This window comes from Dendrobium catenatum, unplaced genomic scaffold, assembly GCF_001605985.2.
Source record: "Dendrobium catenatum unplaced genomic scaffold, ASM160598v2 fragScaff_scaffold_123, whole genome shotgun sequence".
Classification (NCBI taxonomy): domain Eukaryota; kingdom Viridiplantae; phylum Streptophyta; class Magnoliopsida; order Asparagales; family Orchidaceae; genus Dendrobium; species Dendrobium catenatum.
In genome coordinates this window covers 978,718-995,856 of record NW_021318585.1, presented here as the reverse complement: position 1 = coordinate 995,856, position 17,139 = coordinate 978,718, and the positions used below count along the sequence as shown (strand labels likewise).

General features: G+C 36.5%; 1 protein-coding gene across 1 annotated transcript; it reads right to left on the bottom strand.

Moving 5' to 3' along the window:
- Positions 1 to 4,831: 4,831 nt before the first annotated feature.
- LOC110098426 lies at positions 4,832 to 16,859 on the bottom strand. Its single transcript, XM_020825260.2, has 3 exons — positions 16,011 to 16,859; positions 15,854 to 15,906; positions 4,832 to 5,426 (listed from the first exon to the last, which is right to left on the bottom strand). Exons 1-3 carry the CDS (start codon positions 16,783 to 16,785, stop codon positions 5,205 to 5,207), a joined length of 1,050 nt encoding a protein of 349 aa, XP_020680919.1. The 5' UTR covers positions 16,786 to 16,859; the 3' UTR covers positions 4,832 to 5,204.
- Positions 16,860 to 17,139: the final 280 nt, after the last annotated feature.

The following is a 17,139-nucleotide window of genomic DNA, read 5'->3' as shown; positions in this document are numbered from 1 at the left end:
TGCTATGTATGTATCTCGTGTTTTATTCCAACATTTTGTAACATACTAGTGTAGTACATCATATATGTTGTATAATCCATATGTATCATATATTCATATATCATGTAATTCCTATCATTTATAATCAATTATTCATATATAGTATATGATCTTATATCAATCTTATCATGTTCATGTATCAATCATATCGTGTATCATATATAAATTATGTCATGTATCATTATTTATGTAATCTCTCATATATCCTCCTATTATATTCATATGTCAGCACTATAAGGAAGAAATGACATACAACTACCCATAGTGTTTTTCCTATATTCAATTATATAGGTCAATTCTATATGAATCAGTCTCAATCATAAGTTATTTATGTTAGATGACTTTTATATTATAAGTCATCACTTCTTGTTCGTCGGTGTATCATTTAATATCAATCTATCTCCTTATACATTCCTTATTATATCATTTAGGATTACACCACAAACTTTATTTTAAAGGAAAGCTTGTCGGCCCACTCTCATGTACAAAGTAACATGTCGCCAACAACCTTGAATCAATTATTTCTAGCCACCCTTTCTTATAGACACACATTTCATAGCATGTGCATGCGTGTGTGTGTCAAAATTCCATTGCAAATAATTTTATTTATTCTCTTTGTTCAAGAATGCATATTTGTTTTTGTGGTTTATCAAATAAATTACATACATCAATTTTTAAAATTCTTCTTCTTTCTCTCCCCTTTGTTCCTCTTACATGGTGAAGAGGTGGACCTTCTATATTTATTTATACTTCATGGTGGAATCTTCCTGTAACTATACATTGGACGTAGGCTATTATGTTAAAACACTTAAATGTGTAGGCTTTTCTCAAATTATGTGAAATTGCCCATTCTAATTACTCCCACCCTAATTGTCCAATTTATTTTAGGTAGCTTTGATTGAGTCTTTCAATACTATAGGGCTATAAAAAAGATTCAAATAAGGTAACTCAAAGTGATGTATGTGAATTGATCAGGGTAACTACACTATGTGATTATAAGATTAGCTAAAGAAGATGATATCCTATGAAAAAATATAGCCCAATGACCATTGCGGGGACGATGAAACCCACTAAGTAGATTAGTCACTAATGACAAATGGTGAGATGGACTTTCCATTGTGTGTGCACACGCGTGCGTGTGTGTGTGTTTGTCAAAATTCCATTGCAAATAATTTATTTATTCTTTTTGTTCATAAATGCATATTTATTTTCTTGATTTCTCAAATAAATTGCATACCTCAATTTTGAAAATTCGTCATCTCTCTCCCATTTGTTCCTCTTACGTGGTGAAGAGGTGTAGCTAAAGCTGATGATATCCTATGGAAAGATATAGCCCAAATGGCCATTGCGGGGACGATGAAACCCACTAATCAGATTAGATGCTAATGACAAATGGTGAGATGGACTTTCCATTGTGTGTGCGCGCGCATGCGCGTGTGTGTCAAAATTCCATTGCAAATTATTTTATTTATTCTCTTTGTTCATTAATGCATATTTATTTTCGTGATTTCTAAAATAAATTACATACCTCAATTTTGAAAATTCCTCTTCTTTCTCTTCCCTTTGTTCCTCTTACGTGGCGAAGAGGTGGACTTTTTATATTTATTTGTACTTCATGTTGGAATCCTCCTATAACTATACAATGGACGTAGGCTATTATGTTAAAACTGTTACAACTCGGGCTTCCGAGTTTATGATTTTGATGATAACAAATAATATTTATTAATCTCTTATTTCTCCTAGTATTTTCAGTGCATATGTCTTTCTATGTTGACTAATATTTCAGGTACATCATGCACCGTTCTTTGAAGATTCAAGGCTCAAGATTGCATAGAATTGGTCGTATTAAATGAGTCTGTAATTTTCATTTATTGAGTCAAGTCTTGTAATGATGTATGTTAGTTTGTTGATCATGCACACAAATAGAGGGAGCAAAAAATGATTATAAATATTTTAACTTTTCTGTTCATCATACTGTACGAATTTATTTCGTACTGTACGAACTGATGTAACAAAAATAAATTAAAATATTTTATTTTTCCTGGAAAAATTATTTTTGAATATAACTAATCGTACTGTACGATCACCACATCGTACTGTACGATCTGTTATAATTAGAAAGCCCGCCGTCCATTAAATTAGGCAAAAATTTGAATTTGAAAGGTTGTATAATCGTACTGTACGATCATAATCGTACTGTACGATGTTTAAAATATTGCCTAAGTTAATCCTGAGATTATTCAATCAAAACGGCTGAAATTTGTCATTCGCGCGCGCGTGCGTGTGTGTGTGTCAAAATTTCATTGTAAATTATTGTACATGAATGCATAATTATTTTCGTGATTTCTAAAATAAATCACATACCTCAATTTTGAAAATTCCTCTTCTTTCTCTTCCCTTTGTTCCTCTCACGTTGCGAAGAGGTGGACTTTCTATATTTATTTGTACTTCATGTTGGAATCTTCCTATAACTATACAGTGGACGTAGGCTATTATGTTAAAACACTTAAATGTGTAGAATTTTCTCATAATTACCCATTCGAATTACTCCCATCATAATTGTTCAATTTGTTTTAGGTAGCTATGATTGAGTCTTTCAATGCTATAGGGCTATCAAAAAAAAAAAAAAAGATTCATATAGGGTAGCTCAAAGTGATGTAGGTGATTTGATCATGGTAACTACACTATGCGATTATAAGAGTAGCTAAAAATGATGATATCCTTTTGGAAAAACATAGCCCAAATGACTATTACGGGGACGATGAAACCACTAAGGCTTTGTTTGTTTTTTTTGTGCTTTTGTAAAAGATAGTTTTAAAAAACATTAGTTCAAAAAATGGAGTTTTATAACGGAAAAGCATATATAAAAAGCTTTCTCAAAACTGCAGAAAAATAAAAAAAGGAGTTATTGAGAACGTGATTTGACGAACCAAACAACACAAAAAAAATTTCTCCGTTTCCAAAAACGGAAAAGGCAAAAAAACGCTCAAACAAACAAAGCCTAAGTAGATTAGATACTAATGAAAAATGATGAGATGATTTTTTTAGTGTTGAGCATAACAAGTCCTCTTGTGTGAGAGATAGATCCAATGAAATGATGTCCATGACAAGTGACAGAAGTTATGAGATCAATCGTTACATATATTTACTCTATAATATTTGAAATAATAATAAAAAAAAAGAACCCTAAACTTTTAAAGTTATCAATGTTTTATGGTTTGTCTTTTAGGGTTAAAAATAAGCTTCACACTCTTAATATTAATGGCTTTTAGATTTCAATTTTCGTGTTAGATCTCATTTTAGAGCCATATTCCAACGTCATTAACAGTTAAAATGATGATTAAATCACTATCAAACCATCTTGATAATCTCCAAAAAAAAAAAAAAGCAAAAATTATTAGATCATTTCTAAAAATGATTGACACATTTTAGCCTTTCCAAACTTATTGGAAATTTATTCAAATTCTTGATCTAAATTATGTTTTATTATCTTCTTGCAGAGTTTGAATAAATTGAAATTAGACTAAAATATATCGAAATTGATTTAACTTTTGCAAAAGAAGGTAAAAAATATGTTAAAATTTACTCATTTTTTATTATTTTTTTATTTTTTTATTTTTTTCAAAATTTACTCATTTGTGTTGGGGGTTATGAGTTGCGAAGAAATTACTTAGAAAATTCAAGTGCTTTACATTAACTAAGGTTTTCTTTGGGATAAATTTTTTATTACTTTTAACAACTTTTCATTAAAAAAATTTTAGTTCAAAAAAATATTTATACTAAAACATTATTTTAAAAATTAATAAAAAATTACCTCAAACGAAACCTAAATCTTTATATATATATTTTTAAATCTTTCGTATATACTTTCACAACAAGATAATGTTTTGCCTACAATTAATTCTGTTGGAGCTTCTCACAATTAAAAAAACAAGACTAAGGTTTCGTTTGAGAGGGCTTTTTTACTGTTTGTGTATTTTTTGTATTAAAAAACTGTTTTAAAAAGCAATAAAAAAATTGTCCCAAGCAAAGCCAAATACTACCGAAGCTTTTCACAACAAGATTTATTACAACAAAATACTCATTAAAAATTATCATACTATTCATGGAGGAAAAAAATTAGAATACATAAGACAAACATTCAAAAACTCTATTTTTATGTAATTATTTCACATTCAATTTTACAGACAAATACAATTATTTCACAAAAATTCCCCAAGACTCGAATCACTCAAAATTTACTAACAATCTTACTCAATCAATGCATGATATACACAAACATACAAGCATTTTACATACATCCTCACACATCTACAGATCTTACATAACTTCATTTGGTTGACTCAAATCAGCTGGGAAGTAGAGCACTTCCACTTGAACTATAAATTGATTGGAGATTTTGAGTTTAAAAACTCACCCACTGTCTCACAAACTCGACTCAATATCAACCTTACTATATATATCTAAGCAGTTGAGATCCAACAACTGTCATATTAGGAACAAAAAGAAGTCCTTCATCACACAACATCCCACCAGCAAACAATTCCCCAAAGCACGATTAATTATTCTGTGCGGACGCCAAAAGCCGTCCAGAGACCAACCAGAATATACCAAGTCAACCCTTGTGTTCGGTATTGCAGCTCGATACCGCTCGGTACTGTGGCTCGGTGCCGCTGACGTTATATATTTTGGTTGGTCTCTGGAAGACGTTCTGCATTCGGTCTCTGCACATAATAATTTCTCCAAAAGCGTAAAATATTACATTTCATCAACTTATCTTCCAGTACTCTGCTAATCAAAGCACCACCTTTTTTTTTTCCTTGAAACATAAAGCATAAAGCTGTCCTGCTATAGACATTACAGCAGTACCACTACATTTCCCATCTTCAGTTCAAAGCTCAAGGGAGCTAGCAAGCACCACATTATATTTCTCAAGATCAAACTGATTTTTTACAGATAGATATTATATAAGCAGGTTGAACAGAAGTTGTTAATGACCTGCTGGGAAAGATATTCAGTCATATTCATCAAAGTAGCATAAATATAAACATATATCCTACCTTTTGCACAACAGATTCCTCTCAAGCTAGATTTCTTGTCCCCTTCAATGCCTCCGCTTCCACAAAAGCTCCGAACATTTTCTAAATACAGATGGTACTCTTCTTTCACATTCTCCGGCACTTGGAAGAGCTAATAAGTTCTGCAATTGGTTTTCTCTTCCTATCAAAGTTCCAAGATAAATCAAATGATGGAGAAACTGAGGAAACAAAGTTCGCTCTTTTAAATCTCCCCATGTTCCAAAATGAGAAGGGTTCTTCAGCTTCTTCTTTTCGAATTTGAATACCAGGTTGCTGTGGTACTACACTATCATGCAGACTATGAATGTCCTGCAATCAAAAGGTGAACTCTAAGAAAGAAGCATTCACATGGTAAACAGTCATAAAAAATCAGATAAAGCCAATAAAACATGAATCATTGGCAAGACAAAGGGCAACTAAACAAGAGTTTAAATCAAATTTGACAAAAATCAAAGCATTCTCTCTATTCACACACGCATGAGATCCAGATTAGGCCAATTGATCTTTTAATATAGTTTGAAATAATAATGATAAAGTACATTTCATAGAATTAAAATTGCTCACAATTTTGAATATGAAAATTGTAATGGATTGTCTTAAGTTTCTCAGGTGTAAATCCTATATTCCGATAAAATAAAAGATTTAAGCTTGAAATGGTGAGAAAGTGTCAATTTTTTTTAATAGAGTACAGCTTAGCATAATTTTGATACAACAACAACATCAAGCCTTTATCCCACTAAGTGGGGTAGGCTAAATGAATCCTTTTTCTCAATTGTAATATGTTCAGAGTCAAATTCTCATTTAAATCTAATAAAGAAATATCATTTCTAATATCTTCTAACCAAGTTTTTTAGCTCTACCTCTAACTTTCTTGACATAAGTCAAATCTAATACATCTATTCTCCTAACCAGGTCATCGGAAGGATGCCATTGTATGTGGCCAAACAATCTAAGTCGACTCTCTCGACCTAATTTTGATGATGATAATTTTTTTAATAATGAAATTCATATTATGAACTATCTATTTTAAAATTATTTATTTGTAAATATTAATAAGCAATTTTGTCGTTGCTTACGCACGTCATGTGATGTCTTCATGCATATCGATAAATTCCATCTTTTTCTCATGCAGTGATATGGGCAATGGGTGTCTATTTCGAGTCAGTTTGACATTTTAGATGCATTCGCCCATTCCATTCTATGAAATGAGCGACAATTGAGTACTTTCAATTGTGGTGAATTTCAAACCAAGCTTGTACGATGTAACGTATGTTGGCCACCATTTTGGTCAGGTTCAACCAAATTGACCACATAAGCCCTTCCTTAGTAATTTCAAATATTCGAGCACATCTACATAGTGTGTTTCATAAACGAGTGACAATTGAGTGATTTTTATTGATATTGATACGCCCTGAATCCAATTCACATGATGCGCCGTCATTATGCCAGTGCTCGATCCACAATTGAATTGTGGAGCAAGTTTTGAGGTCAACATATTGATTTTCATATTTGTTTCTTTTATTGCTAATTGTTTATCTACCTATTTATGTACAACTTCGCATTTGTTTTACAAAATAAGCGATAATTTAGTACTTCCAATTGGGTCAAGGCATTTCAAACCAAGCTTGTACGATGTAACATATGTTGGCCAACATTTTGGTCGAGTTCGATCAACTCGATCACAAAAGCCCTTCCTTAGTAATTTCAACGATCCAAGCACATCTACATAGTGTGTTTCACAAACAGGTGACAATTGAGTGATTTTCATTGTGGTCATATGCCATGAATTCAATTCACATGATGAGTTGTCGTTTTGACCGTGCTCAATCCACAATTTAATTGTGGAGCAAGTTTTGAGGTCAACATATTATTTTTCATATTTGTTTCTTTTCTTGCTAATTGTTTATCTACCTATTTATGTACAGCTTTGCATCTTGTTTTTAATAGAAAATAAAAGAATTTAACCATTAAAAGCTCTCATTTTCTACATGTATCTCTTCTTTAATTTTCAACATAGTATCAAAGATATTAAGGTTCTACTCTTCATGAGGCTGATTGGTCCTTCAACATAGAGTCTCTTCTCTAAAACAACAGATCTTTCAACAACACTAAAATTCAATCTTTGACTAACAAGGGCGGTGAAAAAAAGCATATGAAGGATGCTCCTGGACAGAAGATGGTGGCAAATGTTACAATGAAGCCAACGGTCAAGAAAACCACAATTCTAATATTGGGAAAAAAAATTATAAAGAGAACTAACAACCAAGATAGAGCATAGCAACTCTCTCCTTCCTCCTGCAACCAACAACACAACAAATGATTCTCCAAAAAGAAGGTTATTTTAAAACATTATTGGAATAAGCTTGATTATTCAAAAAGGTAAATTCACAGATGCTCTCATCATAAATAAAAAGAAAACAAATACATAGATAATAACAGATTTACCGTACAGTACGATTGGATGTTCGTAGGGTACGATTAGTTCAATTTCATTCTATTCGTACAGGACGATCACCGAGATGACTGGAAATCATCTCTGTCAATCGTCCAATACAATACAATTTACATGGTATTGTATGTTTAGTTCAAATGTCAAGGGTTCCTCTAATACGATTAACATTGTATTATACGATTAGTTCAAAAAATTAAGATTTCTTCCGATACGATATTCGAGACGATTGAATTTTATCTCTATCAGTCATACAGTACGATCTATATCGTCCAGTACGATTGGTCATATTAATTAAACATTGATTTGATTGACTAATCATGGAGATTAATTTAAGTAAGATTTCAAATATCATATAGTATAATTAGTTCAAAAATTGATTTTCAAAATACTTAAATGATCTGGCGGCTTGGGTTTCCTGATGGAAACGAATCGTACAATATGATCAACAACGTACAATACAATTATAAATTTAGTCCTTAAAGCTGATTTTTCATATACTTGATCGTATAGTACAATCTAAATCATATGGTACGATTAGTTCAAAAATAATTTCAACTCACTTTTCTCACTCCCCTCTTTATGTGTGCACGGTCGTCAATTTAGCATACACCGAAATGTTAGTACACAAAAAAATAACATGCAATACATATGCTAAGAGAAATAAAAATTCAATCAGTAATATTTGTTTAATCAAAATCACAAGCTATGAATCCTAGATTGCAACATTTCTAACCTCTTATTGTGAACTTTTATAATTCTATGAGGTTGACTAAGGATCATAAAGAATATATCATTCATAGGGGGGAAACTAAATAATACTTTGGTTGTCTCCATTATGAACTAGAAATCAAATGATTGAATATAAAAAATTCTTCTCAGTGCCGACATGATCACCACAAAAAGTCGCATGTAACAATATTGTAGCTATAGTGATGGTTAGCATACTAACTGTGACGATATTATAAAAACTTCTCACCTTTCCAAGTGTTAATGCTCTGTTATTTTGTGTGCTACTGCACTGTTTTTTTTTTTTTTTTTTTTTTTTTTTTTTTTTTTTTTTGCCAAAAAATAAAATCATGATAGAAATTATTTAATGTCACGTGTAAAAATAGCGAGGGTGCTTGCATTTAGAAAAGAAAAAGTTTGAATTGCTATTTTCAAAAATCCAGGAGAAGAATCCAATTGTTAGTTTGTTGTCCAGTATTACACTCTTGTCAAGTCTCCAATAGTATAGAGGCGAGAGGGGCAAGCAGAACGCCATCAGAAGAGGAAGATCAGCAATGGAGGTCATGTACGTAGAGCCACAAATATGTCGAGTATTTAGCAGCCAAACCCAAATGCAAATCATTTTACAAGTTTGAAGGAAGGAAATCATCATTATAACCAACATGGATTGGAAACACAAACATGTTGTTCACTCAAGAAAAACGATACATAAGCATGAAGCCTGCTTTGCAACCATAAGATTTCATTTTCCTTAAGACATATTGTACTTAACCAGATTTCACCTTACAGTGGTATCGGGTTTATTTAGATTTAGGTCTTTACTTCCTAAGAGCACAAGCCCTTATAGTTAATTATCCCTTATATCATGTAAAAGAGAACTCTCGATTAAAGATGATTTAACATTTAGATGTGCAAGCAATGCAAGTGTTATAATCTTATTTGTGGGGGATAAAGGTAGAATCGATCAAGATCTCATGGTTCTGTCATTCCAGGAATATCATAGTTTTTAGTCTATGAACATTAACAATCATTGATCGTAGAGCACAGGAAATCATATTAGTAGTTATGCGTTGCCTCCTCTCAGGGATCCCGAGTAAACCGATGTGATTGAATATAGGTCTTATTGATTTGGCTTTGAGTCAGGGCGAGTTTCAGTAAAAGTAGCCCGTACAACAGGTCCTACGGCTTCCCTTGAAAGTATTATGTACGTTTGAAAAGTTGGGTGTTGCATTGTCCATTGGAAGTAACCAGTACAGCAGGTCTTACAGCTTCTCTCGGAAGTAGCCTGTAGGTTTGGGTTTAGTGTTGTTCACTTAGAAGTTTTCCTAGCATGCAGGTCTTACTGCTTCACTTAGAAGTGGCCCGTAAGTGGGATTTAGGGTTATGTAACTTTTACCTAGGGATTTCCCTAACGCATTAACTAAAGTAGACCTTACGACCGCTATTAGAAGTTGCTGGGTGAACTTAGGTTAGCAGGGAATTAGTTTAGCAGGGCTTTAGCAGTAGATATTTAGTTTTGTGTTTTTCACTACCTCGACACAAGTACTAGTGTTTTGTTTACAGTAATAGCTTCTGACTCATAGTTGTAGTTTTGATTACTTGTTTTGTTTCAGCACTAGTTTTGTCTACAGTGGTAGTTTTACTTACAACAGTTTTTACTTTCAACGTTTTATTTTCATTGCTTGTTTTTATCTACCGTACTTGTGTTATGCTTACCGTACTAGCTTTGTTTATCACACTATGCTAACTTTTGTTTACTTGTTTGCAGGTGTTCGTGGTTAGCAGTTGCAAAAGCTGGAGTTTGCTAGGAGTTGGAGTTTTCCAAGAGCAAGAGCTTGAAAAGCCAAAGCTAGGTTTATGTTTGCTTAGAGTTTTTTGCGATTTTTCTTTGTGTTTGGTGTTTTCTTTAGTTTTAGGAGTTCAGTACTTAGTTGGTGTGCATTGTACTTAGATTTGCATAATGCAAATATTGATTTTTCTTTTTTTTAATAATTCAAAAATACATAACTTCACCATAGTGGCTCTCCCCTCCCTATTTCTGCTACTTGTATTTTTTATTTTTTATTATACTTTAAAATTATGAGAGCGAGTTATGGAGCATAGGTTGCGGCGTGATACTAATGTTTCTCAAAATCAATTTGGATTCATGCCGGGTAGGTCGACTATGGAAGCCATACATTTATTAAGAGGTTTGATGGAGAAATATAAAAAAAATAAGGATGATCTACATATGATATTTATTGATTTAGAAAAAAGCATATGATAAAGTTCCAAGAAAAGTCCTATGGAGAATTCTTGAAAAGAAAGGATTTTAATTTAATTGAAATTTTAAATTTGAAATTTAATTAAATAAATTAAAGCTCTCGGATTGCAAGTTTGGTAGTCCTCCCAGCATCCCCTCCTCGTGAGGAGGGGTCGAGAGGGCACTTGCCCTTTCCAGTCCACCCAGCCAGATAGAATTCAACAATCGAGAGCTTCGGGGATGAATCAACCCCAGTGTAGGTCTTATGATAATTTAATTTGGCGACCGCGGTACTGTTAGGAAATTTTTTGCAATTTGGCGCTTTCCTAGAATTTCATTAGTCTTTTGACACCCCCTCCCAGTGAGGGGCGGTTGGGGAGAATACTTATCCTTTTTAGGTCCTCTCGATTGGATCAAAATCGACAATCGAAGGCTTCGGGGGAAGAATCGACCCCGGAATTAGTCTTCGACTCCATTTTAATGATCGCGGCCTCCGATTTGGCAATCGCATATTAATAATAATAATAATTCTTATTATTAATTATTTTTATTTTTAGTTTTACTTTTATTAATAATAATGATGACATATAATAAATCCCTCTTCTTCCTCACTCATCGTTTCAAATCAAAAAACAAGAAGATTGGGCCTTGTTCATTGTTCGGTTATGGAGGGAGGTGGATCAATTCGTCTGATTGGCGAATGCAAAGGAGTCGGGCACCTAAGAGAGAGAGAGAGAGAGAGAGAGAGAGTCGTGAGAGCCGAACGGGAGAGAGGCAGATGTCGTAGGCGGGATTGGGGGCAGACGGAGGTGGGTAGCTCGTATGGCCGAGGGTTAGTTCTGGTACAGGAGGCGGACAAACAAGAGGAAAGTGAGAGGCTGCACATGGTTCGGATTCGGGGCCCAGTTGTTGTAGTCAAAGGTTAATCAGACTCTGGTAGGGCAGAGGCGGAAGCCACACACAGGCGGGCGGTGCAGATTTCGTTCACGTTACATGTCGGGTAGTTGCCAAGTGGAAGACGGGTAGTAGGCACATTTGACCGTGCTAGGTGGAGTCGGGTTCAGGAGGTGTCGCAGGTGGGTAGCTCGCATGGCCGAGGGTTCGTTCTTGTATAGGAGGCTGACAAACAAGAGGAAAGAGGGAGGTTGCACGGGTTCGGATTCGGGGCCTAGTTGTTGTAGTCAAAGGTTGATCAGACGCCGGTAGGGCAGAGGCATAAGCCACACACATGTGGGCGATGTAGGTTTCGTTCGTGTTTCATGATGGGTCGTTGGCGTTTGGAAGACGGGCAGCAGGCACATTTGACCGTGCTAGGTGAACTCAAGTTTGGGATGTGTCGCAGGTGGGTAGCTCGCCTGGCCGAGGGTTCGTTCTTGCACAAGAGGCGAACAAACAAGAGGAAAGCGGGAGGTTGCACAGGGTTCGGATTCGGAGCCCAGTTGTTGTATTCAAAGACTGATCAGACGCCGGTAAGGCAAAGGCAGAAGCCACACTCAGGCAGGCGACGCAAGTTTCGTTCACGTTTCATGCCGGGTCATTAGCGTGTGGAAGACGGGCAATAGGCGCATTTGACTGTGCTAGGTGGAGTTGGGTTCAGGAGGTGTCGCATGTGGGTGTCGAACTCGAACGTGAGGTCGGAATCGGGAAAGCCATTGGCATGTATGAATTGTCGAGCGGGGAGATAGGAGGTTTAGGATTTGGACAGGATCACGAGAGAGAGAGAGAGAGAGAGAGAGAGAGAGAGAGAGAGAGAGAGAGAGAGAGAGACCAGAATTCCAATTGCAAGTGAGCTTAACTTCTTATTTTTGTTTCAATTCCATTTTATAGGGATCGAAAAGCAATTGCCTCAATTGCAACGTGTAGCCGACATGGGAACGTGGGAACGACGTGCTCAATTTGGTTTTACTGAATAAACACCCTCTTCTTCTTATATCTGAACACATGTACAATAGCTGAGATCTACCCATTCAGTTTAAACTAACTAGTTTAGCAGCCCCATCTATAGAAAAAGAAAAAACATTATAAATTTATAATTTATGTTGACCAAGGTATCTTAACCTAAGATTCATAAGCCTATTTTCACATTCTAGAGATCAAGGCTATCCTTCAACCTCTCTCAATTCACAAATAACCAACATACACATCCTAAGTTCTCAATCTCTCAAGTTAAAAATAAAAGATAAGAGGAAGAATAGGAGAAGGAAGGTGGAAAAGGTGTCAGCACAAAAGTGGTGATACATGATTATGAAAAACACAAACAATTTATACTTTCTAAGGTTCATTGCTTCAAAGCATTTCTTATGTTATGTTTGAAACTTACATCTAGCATTTCATGTATGCTCACATTGAAAATGAAAATACCAATTCTATTTGGTTTTGACCTATGATCATTTCCACTTTCTAATGAAAAATAACACCATGGGTTCATACAACTACAAACAATCCAAATATTTTCTCAAACTCAACAAGTGATGTGATGTTTATGGTGACAGTTCGAACATCAAGTAAGAGTCTCGTACCTGCACCTCAACAACTTGAATTTTGCAGGATAATTTTTTTTCCTTTTCCATAATGAGTAATTTTACTATTTTGAGTATTCTCAAATCTGTCATGTGTGTTCTGCATTCTTCCTATCCCCACCCTCCCTACCACAATTTATTCAACACTAAAAAGAGGTGGATGGAAGAGAAAGTGGAGAAGCAACAAGGAAATGTGCCCTCAAGTTGTAAAAAGGCCATTAAGATGAAAGAAGGATCAAAGTACTCAAACAGAATAAGAGATCGTTTGAGACAACTATATTTTTTTGTAAAATTAGTTGCGAAACTTTATGAGAAAATAAAGATTTTGAAAACTATTATGTGCGTTATAGTCTTTTTTCCTTAAAAAAAAAAGGCATAAATTATCTTATACCTACAACACTCTAATAATCTGGTTGTGAAAAGTTCTTTCTCACGAGAAAAAAAAAAACGGCAGAAAAAATTCAAGTTGTAGCCAAATAGACGTTTAACAAATTATTTGTAAAATAAAGCTATAAAAATAGCCCCAAACATACCCTCAGTATAAATATGAACACGAAGAAAACTAATATGGTTATTGATACATCCTCGAAAAATTATCTTGATCGGGCACAAATCTCGAGGCAAAATCAAGTTAGAAACTTCCAAAATTAAAATTGGGATCATCCGAACTCCAATTTCAGCAAACTTATAGTCAAACTAAACATCTCGAAAATACAAACCCAACGATACCAAATTCAACCCAATCCGAGCCCAAATAGGCACAAATCAAGGGTATGAAGCACTGTTGGAAGGTTCGAACCACAATTTGGATTACCAAACGGTTTCCAAACGTGACGAGCCTATAGTAGAATCGAGCGACTCGACGAGACAAATCCAACGAGCCCAAGATAACTAAATTGTGATATCACTAAGACATTCAAATGTCCAACAAACGGTCCCCGATCAAGGGATTCAACATTAGTCGTCCATGCAAACCACTCCCCATTTGCCCCTGATCTTCCACCTATTTACAGGCCATGCCAATCCAAGAAATCTATAAATAGAGCCCTCTTTCCTCTTGAAAAAGAACCCTAAGCCAAAGGATTCAAGAGAGAGATCGGAGATCGCTCTTGCCTCCTTGCCTCCTCGACCACTGCCCAGAGTTCCGTCAGACCACCACCTGACGTCCTAAGCTCCGCTGGACCACCACTTGACGCCTTGAGCTCCACCGGACCACCTCCTGACGTCCTAAGCTCTGACGAACCACCTCTTGATGCCCTGAGCTCCGTCGGACCACCAACTGACGTCCTAAGCTCCGTCAGACCACCGCTTGACGCCCTGAGCTCCGCCGAACCACCAACTAACGTCCTAAGCTCTGCCAGACCACCACCTGCTTTCTAAGCTCCGTCGGGCCACAACCTGACGTTCTAAGCTCCGCCAGACCAATGCTTGATGCCCTAAGCTCCAGTGCTTGATGCCCTGAGCTCAGTCGGACCGCCACCTGGCGTCCTAAGCTCCGCCAGACCACCGCTTGACGCCCTGAGCTCCGCTGGACCACCACCTGACGTCCTAAGCTCTGCCGGACCAGCACCTGACATCCTAAGCTCCGCCGGACCACCGCTTGACGCCTCGAATTCTGCCGGACCACCACCTGACAGTCTGACACCAGAGTTCCGCTAGACCACCGCCTGAGACCCTGAGTTTTGTCGGACCACCGCTTGACGCCCTGAGTTTCACTGGACCCGGAATTCTTTCGAGTCACCTACGGACACCAAGGTTCTACTAACTGACACCCGAACTTCGTAGTGACGCCGGAATTCTGCCAGATCACCAGGTGACCCTGAAGTTGCACCAAACCATCAAGTGATGTCGGACTTTCATTTACCCCTGACTTTAACCATACGGTTGATATTTGTAATTTGATCGCACTCGGGGGCGAGTCAACCCACTGTAACCTACTCAAATTCTAGTGGAATCATTTTCAACTGGGCCAGACCCCATGGTTTTTCCCCTTTCCAGGGTTTTCCAAGTAAAAATCTTGTGCTATTTATGTGTGAGCTGGATATCCGTGCAACGTTAAGACGTAAGATCATAACTCTATCGCCGCGTATATTCTATCCCACAACAATTATGATGTAAAAACACCATTCAAATATTCAACAAATTAAGCTATATAGAGATAGATCGGTGAATTTTACTTGAAGAATTAAGATAGTCAAAAATATCGAATCAATTTTCAACTCGAACTCGAAAAGAAGTCAACGAGCCAACTAGGAAGCTAGCCACAACTCAAATTGCGTTTACTTGACATTGGATTGAAATTTAAATGCTTATATAAATGCATGCATGCATAAATATATTTATGTAAGTTTTAACTTTTACATTAGTGCATATATGTTTTTCCATGTGCATTAGTGATATTTATTTATTTATGAAGTGTATATTTACAGCAGAATAAAATTTTGCCTTAAAAATAAAACCTAAAATTGAAAGATTTTCTTTAATCGGATTGAGGTTGAATTCAAATTACTAACTCGAATATGTATTTCATCAAGCCAACCTACAATTGATAATTGATCAAGCCAGCTTACACTAAGCAGCAACAAGCCTAACTTTGTTTTAGACGGGACCTAGTGAGATTTCTTTGTTAGAGCAAACCTAGAGACGGATCACATCAGCTAGCCCACAGCTCGGATCTAAAGTGACAATTTAAAGAACAAATGCAAAATTAAAAAAAAAAAAAAAAAAAAAAACTCACCCAAAATGATATAAAAAAAAAACCAAAAAAAAAAAAAAAAAAAAAAAAAAAAAAACTCACCCGAAATGATCTAGATAAAGAACCATAATCAGAAAGATCACGATATGCAGCACCTACAAAGTACAAAATCAAATTAAAAGGGAAAAAAACATTTCAAATACTTCCCCATCGATAACCCACAAAGCACACGCAGCAAAATAACAAGTAACCAACAGACCTCTTCTCCTCGCATCATCTAGAACGGAACCGCCACTCGCAAGAAAAGAACCAAAAACCGGTGTCTTTAGCCTGCCTTCAACCTTCCATGGCCCAAAAGAACCCTGCAACCTGGATGAAGAAACTGGATCAATACCTGCTATTCCTTTCTCAAGAATCCCCGCACCACCGCTAGTCAGACAGGGTCTAAACTGAACCACCAATGGCGAGATCTGACCCCCAATCGCCTCATCCTCCATCTTCCTCTTCAAAGCTCGAACCTTTCCCCCTTCCCGTTCCTCTCCCACAAATACTCCTGTTCCAAAAACCATTTCCGCGCTCTTACCAATTTCCCTCACTTTAAACGGCCCAAAGCTTGCCACCAGCCGGCCATCTCCATCTCCACGCGATATCCTCTGCGTCGGCAGCGGCGGCGGAGGCGTCGGATTAATATGGGCGAACCCTAGGCATCGATGGATGATGGAGGAGTCAGAGTTGTGGAAGAAGGAAGAGGGAGTGCGGGACTCGTCAGAGGAGATGTTAAGCTTTCCGGGGACAAAGTCGCCTAAGGAGGTGTTGGCAGGGTACTGGATGCTTGCAGCGGAGGTAGCGGTGGAGAGGAGGCGGCTGATCCAGGACGAGTGAAGGCCGGTAGAGTACTTTTCTTGGCGGAACACGAAGCATTCGGCAACTCGGGCGGCAGAGCTCTGTTGGAAGGAGGAAGCGCCAGCGTGGAAGCTGCTGCCGTTCTTAGTCCCGACAGAGGACTTCAGCGACCGCATCGGATGGGCGGTCATGGTGGAGAGCAGAGACCAGAGGAGTGAGCTTCACTCCGGTTCTCAGCCTCGACTTTGTCTCTGTCCGTTAATAACATAATATTTAGGGGTCGTTTGGCTGCAAATAAGATTTAACTCCCGTAGCATGTCGGGTTCTTTAAACAAATTGGGATTTTCAGTGAAATAAAAATAAATGAAGAATAAAAGTTTAAAATATTTCGAATGCACCAAACAATTTAATTTTGTGCATTTAAAACTCATTAAATTTAGTTGATTTTTAAATATCTATAAATTATTAAATTATCTTTTAATGCAGTTGCAATTTGTCATCAATCATCACCTCATGCCCATCTACATTTGCCGCTTCTCACTACT